At 40.2% G+C, this 16,268-nt stretch overlaps 1 protein-coding gene across 1 annotated transcript; it reads left to right on the forward strand.

The window, feature by feature from the left end:
* The first annotated feature begins 500 nt into the window (after positions 1-500).
* On the forward strand, positions 501-14,547 carry il17rel (interleukin 17 receptor E-like). The gene is made up of 18 exons (XM_030045382.1): positions 501-771; positions 3,095-3,122; positions 4,832-4,981; positions 6,302-6,408; positions 7,711-7,825; positions 8,150-8,194; positions 8,330-8,469; positions 9,177-9,248; positions 9,342-9,396; positions 9,528-9,691; positions 10,545-10,589; positions 11,380-11,437; positions 11,635-11,780; positions 12,474-12,539; positions 12,632-12,689; positions 13,615-13,767; positions 14,274-14,333; positions 14,426-14,547. Exons 1-18 carry the CDS (start codon positions 661-663, stop codon positions 14,542-14,544), a joined length of 1,692 nt encoding a protein of 563 aa, XP_029901242.1. The 5' UTR covers positions 501-660; the 3' UTR covers positions 14,545-14,547.
* The last annotated feature ends 1,721 nt before the right edge of the window (positions 14,548-16,268 follow it).

Consider the following 16,268-nt stretch of genomic DNA (forward strand, 5'->3'; position numbering starts at 1 on the left):
TTCTCTCTCTCTCTCTCTCTCTCTCTCTCTCTCTCTCTCTCTCTCTCTCTCTCATACACTCACACATTTCAACACAATAATAACAACAACAACAATAATAATAAAATTTATATAGCACATTTATTTATGTAGCACATTTCATACACAAGTCACAAAGTGCTTTACAAAGACAAAAAAGGAGAAATTACCAAATAAATAATCAATAAAAGCAGTACTGATACAGTTATAATAACAAGGGAGGTATGAATTGCTAACAAGTAAAAATAGAATAAGCAATTCACTGGAGAGTAATTCTGAAAAAGAGAAAAAGTGCATCTTTCTAAAGAGTGATTTAAAGGAAGGAGAGAGATTTAAAAGAAGGACACACAAGCCCTAACGCATGCTCAAACCCCGCCCCCCCCCAGGGTGAGCCACCTCTCATAACCTCCCATAACTGGATATCATCACCTTTGGGACCAAGCAGACAGGCAGACAACCTCCTCACTGTTCACCAAGCCTCCTCAGGCACAGCCAGACTCCAGCTCATGTGGACACTGTAGAGCAGAAGTGAAGAAGAAATAGAGTAGAGAGAGAGAGGAAGAGGTAAACCGCAAAAACAACCAAGAACTAAGAGGAGAAAGTACCTGAGGAGCACAAGATTTCCAGTGCTGTCTAGGAAACATGATTTCTCTACTTGCCCTGCTCATGTCTGTCTTTGGGGCTCTGAATGGAGCTGCAGTCCAAAACGCAGGAATTGAGAGGATACAGAAATGTGGCATTCGGTGTTCTCAGGTAAAACTGCATCACAGATCAGAGACACGAAACTGTATTTTTTAAAATTCATTTATTTATCTAGCGTCTGCTGTTGGTAGGTAGAAGAAATATAGCTATAAGTGTGGACAAATGATTGTTGCATGTAATAGCTCACCATTTGCCTTATTCATATTCATATTGTTGTTATTATTGTTGTTGTTGTTGTTACTATTTTTAGCTTAATTTCTGTTAACTCAGTAGTAAAACAGATTTGAAACCTGTTTACCAAAGTTGACTGCCCTAATGAACTGACCTAATGAGCTATGAGCTTCAAAAACCTGTATGATTCATGCAGGTCAGGTGCATGACTGTCAGACTTTGTAAAATTTAGTGGAAGCTGAGCCATAAAGTTAAAAAAAAAAAAAATGTTGCCATTTCAAAGTTGGCCTGCAATTGCCTTTAGTTGTTCTGCTCTTTAACCAACTGATTGGTCGATGGGAAAACAAAATCCTCGCTCTAACAGCATGGGTCAAAGTTTTCTGTTTCCAGTTCGCTTGGAATCTGGAAAACTCACCGAAAGTCAGCAGTCGCATCATAATTTCAATATGGGTCTGAACTTTAGAAACTTTATTTCAGTCCACGTGGAGCCTGAGCCTGATGTAATGTCCCTACACCCGGCTAAGCAGCTAAGGGGCTAAAAGTGACGAAAACAAACAAACAAAAAAATCTTATAATGCATTTCACCTTCCCCTTCGCTGTATTTCAGCGAATCACGATGAATTTCAACAAAATGACGCATGATTCTGCTTATTAAAGTAACACATGCAATTGTCCGACCAATGAGAGTTTGGGTCGAATGAGAGCATGTCGACTAACCAATCAACCAACCGACCAGAAGACTGCAGCCTCACTGGAAGCCTTCATCGTTTTGATGAAAAGATGAACCTGCCAGGGGATTAAACCTGCTGTAGCTCTGGCTGGTCCTATCACACCACAGCTCATTTTAAGTGACATAATAGGGGAATATAGTTGAACCCTGACCCAAATTATGCGACCAGTTTTGGTCTATAACCAGCAAACTGAACAAAATCCTGCTGCACACCACAGGACGGGGATTTTATGAGCTAATAAAATGCTGCTTTTTTTTATCACCTAATCAGGGTGTGGTGAGGGAGTTTCTGAAATGAGACAGAAAATAAGATCCAAAGATGAGACTGATTACAGGACCAGTCTTTAGTGTGCAACTTTGTCTCTGATTCCTGACATTGTGTGTGTGTGTGTGTGTGTGTGTGTGTGTGTGTGTGTGTGTGTGTGTGAGAGAGAGAGAGAGAGAGGAAGAGAGAGGGAGAAAATTTAAAGACCCAACTTAATAAATCATGTCAAACTTAACGAGCAGTTTCAAACACAGTTCGTCTTTGTACATCAGTTTCATACAAATCGTCGTTAATTTCACATAATGATAAAATAAACTGTTTTATTTCATTCCGATTCAAGCGCACATGCTGTCGCAGCTTGTTGGTTTTCCCATGCCTTATACCGGAAAAGGAAACTGAAACAGATACAAATCTACTTACTGTAGATGGTCATGATGATTAAAGGTGTACTTCCCCCTCAATGACTTTAGCAGACTCCTTGCAACTAACATGTGCAGCGGTAAATCTCTTTCATGCTATTGTGGCAGTAACCAAATGATTTTGTCATCATGAGAACACAAGGAAACTCAGCTCTTACTGTCAAGTCTCATAGTTTGAGTAGTTTAGAGAGATGGTCAGGTGCCTTATCAAAGTCGGTTGTTTATCTTCTCAGGGACAAGATCAAACCTGTGACGCATGGTTATGTGTTTACATGTCAGTCTTACATCCTCTCTGAGTCAGCTTACTTGATACTAATTCATGTGTCACCACTGCCAGCAGATCACCTTCCATGTTCATGGTTAACACCCCACTGTACATTATGGTGTGCACTACACTGGTATCTAGTTATGATATGACATGTTATGAGATGCATTTGTAAGCCAAGGTCTTGATTTGACTGTTATCAGTAAAAAGAAGCTGTAATGTGTTTTAATTCTGTGCAGGCAATCATTTTAACATATATTTTGACAATGTTGCACATGCTCTTGCTGCAACTCAATATTTGGATTACAACCACAAGAATATAAAGTAACACAAGAACATAAAGATAAGTGCACTGTGAGTTCCACCTGTCAGAGCAATGAGGATGTAGCAAGCTATTTTTTTGTGTGTGTGGGAATTCCCTCTTTGGGACAGCTGCTACCTTTGTTCTCTTTGCAAAGTGTGTACATAACTTTATTCATAGAACTGCAAAACAACATTCACACAAAGTTTTCCTCTTCTTGCAGGGCCTTCATTGCAAGTCCAAGTCACAGTGTGAGTATAGACTGCATAAACAGACAATGAAGAGCTGTTCTGCAAGCATGCAGACACACTAGTCTGCACAGAGCTCATATGATGTGTGCAGCAGCATTCGATCAGAGTTGGATCGAAAAGATATATATATATATATATATATATATATATATATATTTATATAAAGTTAAATCACCAATAGGCAATGATTTGTGCATTTGATACTGTTTAATTTGATGCTCTTTATGCCAAAAAGTACAAACACGCATTTCCTCCAGAACTGTATTCTTGCCAGAGAGGAAAATTTTTTGGTGGGTTTGCAGTTCCCGTAAAGACTATACTGGCCGCATTTTCTCGTCAACATACAAGATCATACCTGTCAACTTAACCTGTCAACTAACATAAGGCCCATTAACCAACCCAGTCACTGGAGTAAAATGTTGCTATTTTACGTCTCTGCAAACCAATAAATACGTTGAAGCAAAAATAAGCTGCATATCAACATTTAAACTTGTCACACTGTAGTGTGACTGTCAACATTTGAGAATGTGCAAACGTTACCTAAGGTTAGTAAACATTAACTTGTGGAATTTCTAATGACCTACATTTATTTTCTACAGCTTTCACTAGCCATAACCTGTTTAATGCCCAACCCTAACCTTAACCAATAAGCCAAAATGACTATCGAAAATGCTAAGGTTATGGTTAAGGTTAGGAAGGGGTTTGTCACCATGGGAAACTAAAAACAAACACGGCTCTTGCTTGACACAGGAACTGGACCCCTATTCTGTGGAGGGAAGGTCCTTTTGACATAATCTTTGGTTTGCAAAAACATAAAATGCCAACATTTTTCCTTGAGACTCGACTGCCTTTACTCAGTCAATGTTGAAAAAAAAAAAAAAAAGTAGAGTAAAAATGCAAATTAAAGACAAAAATAATGTATTATATTATAGCTTAATGAATGAAACAAAAATTCACAAGATGGAATTGCCTATGTATTGCACCTCAGAGAGCAGTGTGTGAGTTTTTGAACTGATTTAGAAAAAATAATGACAAAGATCAACAAACACATATAATATACAAGGAACATCCCGTCTCCCTGCAGGTTTTAAAGTCTGTCATCATATTTCCAGTTTAAACCACATGACGGCCTACCTTAAAAAACATCCACTATTTAATTACAGTGTAATGTCAGCCTATTAAATCAGTCTCACGCAAGTATAATAAGTGTAATATTAACAGCAGTGCTAAAATTGTGACTGTTTCAAATCAGATAAAAATATATTACATTCATGTTAGGTTCCCACAGTGGTCAAGAGAAACGCTCTCCATGACGCAGACAGTGACAATTTGTTTTTCCTTCCCCTTGATGAATAGAGGAAGAAAGGAGCATAGTTCATAAATCTTTCCACTGAGGCAAAAGGACCACCCAGTTTTTTTAGATGGCTTGACAGCATCTTTCCACGAGATCTGAAGGACAATTAAAGTGTTGGCATGAAACCAAAGGTTATGTTCTTCAGGCAAACATTCATCACAGGGTTATTATCATGAGACACAGATATTTACATGATGAAGACGGCAGCGATTTTTGGACTTTGATCAGTTTTGATATGAACAATCCACCCATGTTGCTCAGTGATCATCACCACCAGTGCTCTTTAGGTCTCAATGTCGTTTATGCATTAAATGATCAAGAAATCTGTCTTTTTTTCTGACTTTGCTGTGTGCAGACCTGTTTTCCCCTCCATGTCAGAGCGCTCCTGTGGGTCTCAACAGCTCGTCTGTCTTCCACAACGTCACGCTGTCCACGGTCATGAGGTGTGAGGGGAGGCAGAAGTGCTCACTGCACCTCAGGGTCAGCACTGTGTTACACCTCACCGGTATGTACATGTGCGGCCAGGAAATACACACATATGACATTTGGCGCGGCCTTGGATTCCCATAGCTAGCTATAATTGGCCAACTATAGTACTATAAAAATTGCCCTTTGATCTTTTTTTTTTATTATTTATAATTTTTAATTTTTCAAAAAACAAAAAAGACAATGACAGCACCACATTTCACATAATACAACAAAAGAGACATTACAATGACGCACATTTTAAGACAAAAAAAAAAAAGAAAAAAAAAGTTGCCCTTTGATCAGTTTATTTGTAAGTGTTGAATTTGGGACAACAACCGAGTGACTCAGAATGAAACTTAGAATCACTGCAGTGACAGTTTCTCCCGTTGCAGTTTCAGCGACATTAAATTGCCTTTAGTTGTTCATCGTTAAAATAAAAAAGAGTTAATGGTTAAAAAAAAAAAAGTTAATTTATTACTTAGGCAAAAAACACCGCATACATCCTTGATAGTCCTCCTTGGAGGAAAATGCTGAGTTTTCCTTCAGTCTCACTCTGTTTTCCTTCAGAGAACCAAGGTTACATATGTATCTGGATGTTTCTTCTTGATGGCATCCACTTTCTCCAGAATTGACATAAATTCATGAATGTATACTGCATAACACCTAAATATGCTTCACATCGATACCAGTTGGTTTATTTTTTTTTTTCCAGTAGTTTTTCCAGTAGTTTAATGTCATACCATTTGTAAGGGCGTGTATCGAACATTTAGGTGTAGTCAGACTACAGTGTGGGATGGGTCAAATGAGAGGATGGTTATGTCACTGTGATAACGTATTTAAGGGTGGATACTAAAGTACTGAGTGACAGAGAGGGGTAGTCATGGGCTGCTGTATTTCTGATCCGCCCATTTCAAATCAGGTGTGGTGCGGAAACGTGAAGTGATACTGTCTGTTCCTGATTTCACAAACACTGCCAGAAAGGGCATAGGGGACAGGGTTTGGGCTGTAAGGTGCACACACACTCACACACACATGCACATACAGAGAGAGGGAGAGAGAGAGATTACAGTGTCCTTCTGTGTATTTCTTCACTCTTAACAGGGGCTGGAGTGGGGAAACCCCTCTGAAAATGATTAAAGCCTACCACAATATCAAACTCCCATTCCTTCCTGTATTTGACATTCACAATGGTTGACAATCACACTGAAACGGAGGAAGGAGTGAGACTCAATGATTAACTGAATGGACTGAGTGGGTGAATGAGTGGGTGGGTGGGCGCGGAGAACACAGATTAATGATTGACGGTTAAATGCACGTTTGTGTAGCTGTCTCTGACCTTGACCACTTTGTTTTGCAGAGTCCATCCATGGCGTGTCCATCTGCACGCTGACCGCTGGGATGATGGGGGCCTGCAGGCTCCTCAGCTTCTCCAAAGCGTCCAGACAGAAACTGGATGGACAGCAGGTAGCTTACTGTCTTGCGCCGCATTTACATTTTAAGGCGCTTGGTGGATGCCTCAGACTGATTTAGTACAAGTGCAACACTTGGATCCTTTCACATTTGTGTATCATTCACTTTGTAAGCAGGAAAAAAAGAAATATCTCTGTTCATCACCGAGAACACAATAAGAAAGCAGTGTTACCGATAAAAGAATACAAAACTGAGCAAAATGTTAGTTTTTTCATTATGAAAGACTTAAATAAATACAGTTTTTACCTCGCATGTCTAAAAGAAAATCTCCAAATATCTCACTGTGAAAAACTGCAGGTTGATTGAATTGAATTGAAGGTTGATTTAGACTCAAAAACGACAGAACCATGTAGACTTTATCATCTAATTTTGTGCCTGTTTCACATTTCTGGTCGGTTGAACCTAAACGACCTTCACGTCAGTCGACCCTTGGCAGTTTTGCATAATGCACCTTTGAATTCGACAGCTTTTGCATCCATTTTTAACACAGAACTTGAAGGCAGTGGAGCAGAGTTTCCCATTTAAACCATCAGAGCAGGACGGTCAGAGAGATGGACGTTTTTATGAGTGCCATTGTCGTCGTAAAGATCTATGGCCATTTTAACTTTCCAACTTCCATAAATAGACTTGATGTTAGTGCGTCACTGAAACGAGAGGTTCTGCAGCAACGGCCAAACGAGCAGTGGAGGTCTGCAGAGCACGAGGAGGCGTCTCGTGCGCCATCTCTGCTGCCTCGCCGCTGGAGGGGAAATTGAGGATTGTTGGATCAGTTGGTGTTATCTATTAATGCTGATTAGAGCATTTTAGCAAGCAGCCACAGCACAGCATATCTTCTCGGCTCTAGTGGGACACATTTATGGCCTGGGTGATGTGTTATCATCACAGCAAATCACCACAATCGCTAATTTATTCTGTATCAGCCACATGACCGCGGCAAAGCGTTCCATGACGTCCTGCTCCATTCAAGTTCTGTGATTTTTCAACATCCTTTTTTTTTGTTTGTTTTCTAAAGAGCATGGAAGGTAAAACAAACAGACAAGAGGAAAACATAAAGGCACCCATGTTGTCATTGTTGTCTGGACTATGTATTCTATGCGTTTATATTACAGGTTGTATGTTCATTGGATCAAAAAGTAACAAAATTATGTCAGTTCCAGCTGACATATGTACAAAAAAAAAATGTTGTTTGGTGATTCAGGTTCTGTAGAAAACAGATAGGGCTCAGACGTCTTACACAGTTTTCAAGATTAAAGGCATGTGATGGTTGATGTATTTTAATTTGCTCTTTTCCTGAAGGTGGAGGTTACGAATGATTGTTTTGACATGTCCCCCGACGAGGAAGTGCAAGTAACACTGAAAACTTTGCCAAGCTACTGTGGTGTTACTTGGACCCGCAGCTATCGTAGTCCAGGTGAGATGCATGCATGTCTGTACACACACACACATGAATACACACATGCATGAGCCCACCCACACAGACACTTAAGAGAGAGAGACAAAATTCTACAGAAAACGCTTTGAATCAACAGATGGTGTTGCAATCTCCCAAGTATTTCCTCTTTTAACTGTCATTTAAATTGCGGCATAAACAAGGAACAAAAACAAACCGCAGTGAGAAAGCACTGTGCAAATGTTATGTGTGCAGCAGGTGTGCCAGATTTATCTTGGACTCATCATCATTTCTCTTTCACTCGGGCCGCCTCGGTGGTTTAATGGTCGCTTTTTGTCTTCACAGACTGCAGAAGTGGAGATTTGCGACGTCACATCCCAGAGTGCATCAGTAAGTTTTACATTTTGAAACACACTGCAGTATAATGTCTCACAGGCTATATTCACAAAAAGCCTCTTAGTCTTCCCTTATCAATGTACGGCTGAAATGAATATTTGAATTAAATTTGGCGTCTCTGACTCTCAGCTGGTAGGCTATGGTACGATGTGAACCCAGAGAAGAAGGAGCTGACTGTCAGGGTGTCCGACATGCTGGAGGACAAGGACTACCACCTCCGCCTGTGCCGTAAAGGCTTCATCTGCACAGGCACTGGCTCCAGCGCACTGGTTAGTCCATATATTAATGATTAATCTGAATCAGAACTGCTGTAGTTGCCAAATCCAACAAAATAAAAGGAAGTTATCTTGATGACTTGGGTGCAGATGCATACTGACAACTAAAATGGCAGGGTAGGTGTGTAACAAAGGCACCCTGAACTCCTTATACCATCATCGTCACTGACAACAGAGCAGGCCGGCAATGAAAAAAATAGCATCCTGATAAAACAAAGGCGCACTGTGCAATCCAACAAATGATCTTGTGATGCTGGAGCTCGCTTTACTACTTGAGCCCTTTCGCCACAGAACAGTCATGGCATTGATCGGTGGGTGAGTCTGACAGTAGGTTAGTAGGCCATGTCTTCACTGACTCACTTTCTTGAGTTTATTTTGGTCCTCTGTTTATTAGTAAGTGCGAGATGAATGCCAAAGGGAATGCGACTGACTAAGGCATAATTCATACTGGACAAAGTATCCTCCACGTCATGCGAAACAACATCTCTGTCCTCATAATCTGCTGTTGGGTAACTCCGGCATTTCAATACGTTTACGGTCTCTGCCGGTAAGGATAGGAGAATGTGTGTCATCATCGTACATCTGTAAAACCCTTTGAGTGAAAGCCAAGAAGCACCTGAATCGCAGTTGCAATCATACCACCTAACCCACACACACACACACACACACAAATATGTTGTAAAGCCTTTTTTACCTTTCAGATAAAGAAGGAGGAAACTAAGAAGAATGCCACCCTGTCGTACTCCAGACCTTTGCCCTGCCTCTGCATTGAGGTAAAGATTTTTGCAAACACTGCCAACACTCTGCCAGTACCGCCTGGGCTGACTGATTATTTATGGTAAGGTTATTTGACACTTTCTCCACAGGGTTGGTCTGCCACGATGGATGCACCCAGAGTTCAAGTCTGTCCGTTTAAAGACCGTGAGTCATTTCATTGCTTTTTTTTTTTTTTTTTTTTTTTTTTATCATTCCATATATGTGGTTACATAATTGCTTGTGTGCTGTGATATCGCAAAGCTATAAAATCAGCGACGCCTGCGTTATCCTGACAGGTCTGGAGGAGCTGTGGTTTGGAGTGACCTACGACCCAGTGGAGGAGACGTTATCATGGGAACCGACCTGTCCGGTTACTGCAGAAATCACGCTGTGCCAGAAAGGAGAGGACGGCGTGTGTGTGGATCTGCCCCGTACCTCTCAGACCGTTGGCCGAGAAAAGGTAAAAACCACTAAAAGATGAAACACCGGCCATGTTTGCATGCACAGAGGAACTAGCTATTGGCCATATGCTCTGGTTAATGCATCTGTGATTCCCTACGATTGATTATCCCTGTTTGTACGAAAAAAAAAAAAAAAACAGTTAATAGAAGGTGTGTGAGTATTTATGGGCTGAACTTGAGTGACTGACTGACTGTTTTGCCGACTGACTCGAATTTTGGTCCATATTTTCTTTCCTGGAAAAAAGTACGTAACAATGCTGCCATCACCTCCCTCTTAGATTAAGGTTCCTTGTAATACACGAGAAAAAAAAATTAAGATGCCAGTTGTGCCAGCAATTCGTTGACAGCCAGGAAGTTAAATTAAGCTGTGACGTTTACGTGAGTCAACCCAAACTCATGTTACTTGAGTTAAATGGCTTACCGTAAGAGGAGAATTCTCGGTGAAAGTAAATGTAGCCGATGATTCATTACCCATGGCTGGCAGCCGAAACGTAACTTGAAACGTCAAAAAAAAAAAAAAAAAAAAAGAAAGAAAAAAATCTATGCAAAACAAACAACAAGCCTTATTTTTTGATGTCAGATTGGCAAAACTTTATTTTTTTTCCCCACCAAACCTGAGAAATAAAGTTCAAAATTAATTTCCCCCGGATCATTTCTCATCATACTCTGTTAACTTTTCCTCACAGAGCTGTGATTCCAACTAAGCAATAATTTTCTCATTCATTTTGCTCATTCGTACAGTAAGAAACTGATTACTTGCCAGCTGAATCAAGTTGAGCACCTATGTGTCATCTTTTGTTCAGCCTTGAATGTAATTGAAATAATCATTATATCAACCATTGTTTTTTTCAGATCCTATTTAATAAGGTGGAGCCACACCCTGAGATGTGCATGAAGGTAATGATCACCACTGACTTTGCCCTCTTTGGCTCTTAAGGAGACCCACTGTAGAGAAACCAGAGGGTTGATATAAAGTTTTTAATAATTAATACAAGTTGCACAGCATTTGCCACTTGATTGCTTACAATGTAAGAATTACAAAGCGAGGAAAATAATGCTTACCGGAGTATGAAGGCTAACACTCCCAAGTCCATCTCAGTCACGAGCAGCATGTGTCTTGAGATAATTTCAGTGAGATCAAGTCGAGCTGAGTTGAAGACAGGTCAGATAAGGACAGATGAGGTCAAGTCAAGTCAAGTCAGGGCAAGTCATGTAAGTTCAGTTTCAGTTCCGCTGGATTGAATTCAGTGGAGTTCAGATGAGATGAGTTCAGTTTTGTTCTGTTTGTTGCACCTCATACGGGTTGGGTGAAAACTTACTTCTTTTCACAAGGCTGCATAATGGCAAAAATGAAAATTATCATGAGGCCACAGGTGTAAAGTGTAGGAAAATATGGAAATGTGGAAAAATCAGCGTGGAAAAATGACATATCTTATAATTTGGGACTAAGACTTTGACGACTTGAATTGTTTTATCACAAATTGTTTCAGCAGAACTCAGCAATATTGCAAAACACAAGGCCAGTTCATCGGATACACCTTCCTCTCTATGATTAACAAAATGCAGGCTCTTGTGATTTGGGAATTCCCAGTTGCAATGCTACCACAAGTCTTTTGATTATAACCGAGTGATGCATTAATATAGTTCCTTGTGCCAGGTGGATATTATAGTATGATGTGTTTCTCAGTTCACTGCAGGCTCTCAGTCCTGGATCAGGTGCCCCTTTGCTGACAGGAGATTCCAAGGTACTGCATTTTGTCACATCAACATATGGCTTCTCACAGCGGTTTCACTCCATTATCACAATCTGTAGCAATAAACGTGCTCGTCACATCTTTTAAAACCAATATAACTAACAAAGATAATCCTTACGTGATGATTGACATTGATATAAAACTGGGTATTTATTGTAACCATATTATAGTTGTGTAATCTTTTCCAGCATGGGAGTTGAGCGTTACAAAGCGAGAGGGTCATCAAGAGGTGGTCATGTCGTCAGGGGTTACTGCAAACTTCTCTGTGGGACTGTGCGCTAAGTCTGAAGGATCTGCTGTGTGTCAGCCTGTTGACACACACGCCGTTCATGTGGTAGGTATCACACCACCGCCTGACAAAGATCACGTGTTGTGAATTTCAGAAATGACCTTGATACACAGTATCAGTGCATCGCATAAGGCGTATCATTCCATACCTAAGTGAAGTGCAACTGAAAGAAATCAGTAACAACAGTCCTAATTTTCCAAAGGCAGGACCACATGAACAATATTTGGGATAACATACCACCTGAAGAGCTGCCTCGACAAGCTTGCACTGATTGCATGGCAACTTATTGTATCCTTGGCAATTGTTTTTTAGTTGTTTTACGTTGCGTTGCGTTGCTGGGTAACTTCCTTGGGTGCTTTCCCCACGATATTGCAACTTTAAAGCACTAAGATAATTACACATCTAAAGTAACTGCCGACACACCGTTGACATGAGATGGTTACCGATACCTCCAAACTTTGCAAATGTCAGCACTGCAGGAAGCAACTGATATGTGTGTCTTTGTTTTGTACCGAGATAAAAAAAAAACTTAATGATTCATTCGTGATGAAAGATGTATTTGTTGTCAAGCTGAAGGGGGCATTGCAGCCATGATAATCTAGAGTGAGTCATTATGCTGTGAGTAGATGACATACAAATGAAACTCATTTTGATAAAAGGCAAACAGGTGTCATGACAATATCTTAACCATCTGCTCAGTTTGGTCACCGGGCTTTTCTCCCTTTATGTGTTTTGCAGGAGAAGCATCAGTCTGTGAGCTTAAATCTGACAGGTGGTCTGTGCCAACCAAACTCCTGCCTGCAGGTAAACTGGCTCGGTAAATAGTGCATCTGAATATGGCCTTGTTCCTAATCATTTAGACAGGCAGTGATGCTGAATGTTTTTTATTTGGACAGGTGAGGAGGCTTGATGTCAAGTATGCTGTCACCGTAATTCACTGTCATCAGCAATGTGGTGAGCATGGTTTCCTTGTTGTTCAGGCACTAATGGAGCAATGCTTACTGTCACGCAATTTTTAAAAGTTTGCAGGACTGAACAGGTTTGTACAAAAGGTCAACACAATGTTTGCTTCGTCAAAATTCCCCCAAAGTGGTTTCTTGGCATTGTGTGGCAGCTTAGTTACTCCACTTGCATCTTGTGTGCAGCGATGTGGTAAATTATGATGTAACAAAGTTTTGACTACGCTAACCCGAGCAGATAGCATTTTATTTCATGTGCTCTGTTCTGCTGAGTATTTCCAATTGAATTTCAACCTCCAAAGATCCAAAGACCAAAAGTTTTGATAAGCTTGTGGGTGGAGAAGAGAATGCCCGCTGATTTCCAAAAGCTTTCAAAAGCGTGATTTTGATCTGAGGTAGAGCTTTAATCTGTTTTGTTATTATAGTGGACCAGTGGCAGTGGTAGCCAAAATGCTGTATGCCTGCATGCACTATGCATACATAAAGTCAGGGATTTTTTTGCTTGTTTATTTATTATCTCCACCAGGCATACCTGGAGAAGATAGTGTGTTCATTTGTGTGTGTGTGTGTGTTTCTGTCCACGGCTGTTCTCGGAAACTACTAGGTCTATCAGCCTAATTTTTTTTGTGCACACTTATGTTTGTACCATGTGGTTGCTGTGAGTCAAATCCTATGCAAATCTTTGTTTTGGGTACTTACACTCACACAATCCATTTGTTTTTGTGTGTAATATGAGTCCTGCTGGCACCCCTGTAGTGGACTAGGGGTGCAACAAGTACAAAATAATGTATCTGTCAGAAGCCAGCTGTGTCCCTGAACAAGACAGTGAACCCCTCCATATGCAGTTACTCAGTTCTATAATTTATTCTGGAAAAAAAGAAGCTGCCCCAGCATGTAACCGTGATCCATTGTCTCCACAGAGGTCGAGGATGGTGCAGCAGTCCGTGGCATCCTGACAGACAAGCCTGAGGCACCGCTGGCCCAATGGGAGCTGACCAGTCTCATTGTGCCAGCTGGTGTTTGTCTCTCAGCCGTCATAATAGTCACTCTGGTGCTCCACTTCATGCTAACTGGTAGGTAGTTTGTGGTTTTGTACAGCTCCGAGTGTGGTCTGGATGCTTCCGGGTTTACAGGTTCAACAGGGGGCAGAGTGCCAGCTCTTGAACCACAACTGATCTGGAAATAACTCATCCTACGCTGCACTGATGTCATATAAGACGCTGCAAAAATAAACATGGTTAAGTTGTTAGAATGCCCACTTTTTAAAAATTTATTTGCAGTAAAAATTAAAATCAACCCTAAACAAGCTGCAGCTAACATAATTCACTGCTTTTTTTCCCCTTTTGATCGTTTTGATTCATGTACAATAACCATAAAGTTCATTTTCAGTTCATTTTCAATCCATGGGTCTGATTTGTGCTAGTTTTTCTGTGTTGCCGGTGCATGTGGCTCTCTGATGAAGTTGTGCTTGTTTTCCTGTTGTGGCAATGCCAGTTGTGCCTGATTCATTTGAATTAAAACAAGCCAGCCCGCATGCAAATGCGTTTTCTCAGCCGATTCCTCTTTGTTTGTCTCTCAGTTTATCACAAGAGGAGCCGGAAAGCACTTGGCAGTCATGGTCCATCTGAAAAGCACACAAGTAAGATGCTGGACTGACGCATGTGTCATGCATATTCATGCAGGTTATCATCTCTGTTTGAATCTGAATCACTTTTCCTTTTTTTTTTCCAGGTGCCAATAAGTGTATGGGCCCTGCATTACAAACTGACCCCGCTCTCCACAGCGAGATCTCCATCCCCGAATCCCACCAGTATGGGAACTTCGAGAAGGACAACCTCCTCTCCGACTGACCAGAGAACCACACTCACAGTCACAAGAATCTCTTGCCATGTAAATAACTGTGAAGATGTTACAGAAACAACAACAACAAAAAACTAATAAAGTTCTCTGTTGAGCACAGTGGAGAATGCTGAGACAGCTATTTCAAAAGCTTTCTGCGAAATATGTTACCTGCTGTTGAAATGTGTGTCTGCATGGTGTTGTGTGTTGCTGTGAAAATGAGTGTTTGTGTTGTCGTCGTTTTAACTTATAACATTTACCTTGCAGCTGTGGTGCCCGTGCCAATTTTAACACGAAATTTCATTTTTTTAATAATAATAATAAAAAAAAAAAACACATAAAATGGTGCATTTTTCACATGTTTTTTCCAACAGTGAGTTTACAGCTCTCATACCATAGTAAAGTTTCACTGTAGCTCTACAGTCCATTGCAGTGTGGATGTTGCTATGTAAACATAATGATTATTATTATTTTGATTATTAGCAGCAGTAGTATTATTAGGTCTGTCCAAGATGATTCATTGTTCCTGTTTCTTTGTAATGAATGCTGTAAAGTACATATAGCTTTCCTCTGCTGCTTTAAAACCTTCACTGATTCAGGACCCTTGTCTCCATTGCACTTGTTTTAAACCCATGATAAAATTTGCAAATGTCCTCAGAGAATAACCTTTTTTTATTTTTACTTTTATTTTCAATTTCTTGAATTATTTTGTTCTGAGAAACACACAGTTTTATAGTCAGGTGAGGACATGAAGCCTCCAGTTGGCAGCAGTTCTCCCTTGTTACATAAAACAGCAATACACACACTCCAGTTCCCAGAAGGAAGTTTGATTGTGGCTCCCGCACCGCAGTCTATTTTCAGACCTATGCGTGAAGAGGTACTGCTACACTGAACGCATTTAAACAAAGCTCCACTTCCTTGATACTTTGCATGTCTGTCATGAATACTCTTGGCTACCTGCATGGAGTATCACAAAGTACTAGGAATTACTCAGAATGGAAATGTTTTAAAAGTAATGGTAATAATGCATGTGGTACACGTGAAATGTAAAGATTCAAGGATATGAATGAGGGATGACGGTGTAGCTAATGGTATTTTCAAAATTCTGTCAGCACCAGTTTCAGGATGTATTATATGTCATTTCTGTCATCAAAATGATCCGGCTATGTAAGGAATGGTTAGTAAATCAATTTTTGTTAGTGCCATGATTCAGTTTTTTTTTTTTTTTTTTTTTTTTTTTTTTTATTGAGGTACAAATGAAAATGAATAAAAAGGTCAAGTTCAACAAAAAGGACTCGTGCTTTGTCCTGTTCACAAGGACCACACCACACACCATGGCATCACCCTTACAGACATCAGATCCTCATCATTTCAATAATAACCACAACAAACAAAACAACAAAACCTCACCTCACCAATTCCAGGACATCATCAGCATAATTCACGAAAGAGAAAGTACGATGCCTCAGCTTCAGCATGAATCAACAAGGTATATCGGCAAATTGGCTTCAACGCGCTGTGCAGTTGCTGGCAATTGTTAATGCCATGAGCATAACAGACAAGACATGAAATTTCTCATCATTTGTAAATGATAATCTAAATTTAGGAAATAGGAAAATTTAACTAACCAGTTAGTTGTCATAAAGCTAGACGCTGAGAAAGGGAAAAAAATCCATAAGAAATCAGTGAAATCAATATCTTTAATTTGTAAACAAAAACAAGGTACCCTATATTT

This window comes from Myripristis murdjan, chromosome 23 (assembly GCF_902150065.1).
Source record: "Myripristis murdjan chromosome 23, fMyrMur1.1, whole genome shotgun sequence".
Classification (NCBI taxonomy): Eukaryota; Metazoa; Chordata; class Actinopteri; order Holocentriformes; family Holocentridae; genus Myripristis; species Myripristis murdjan.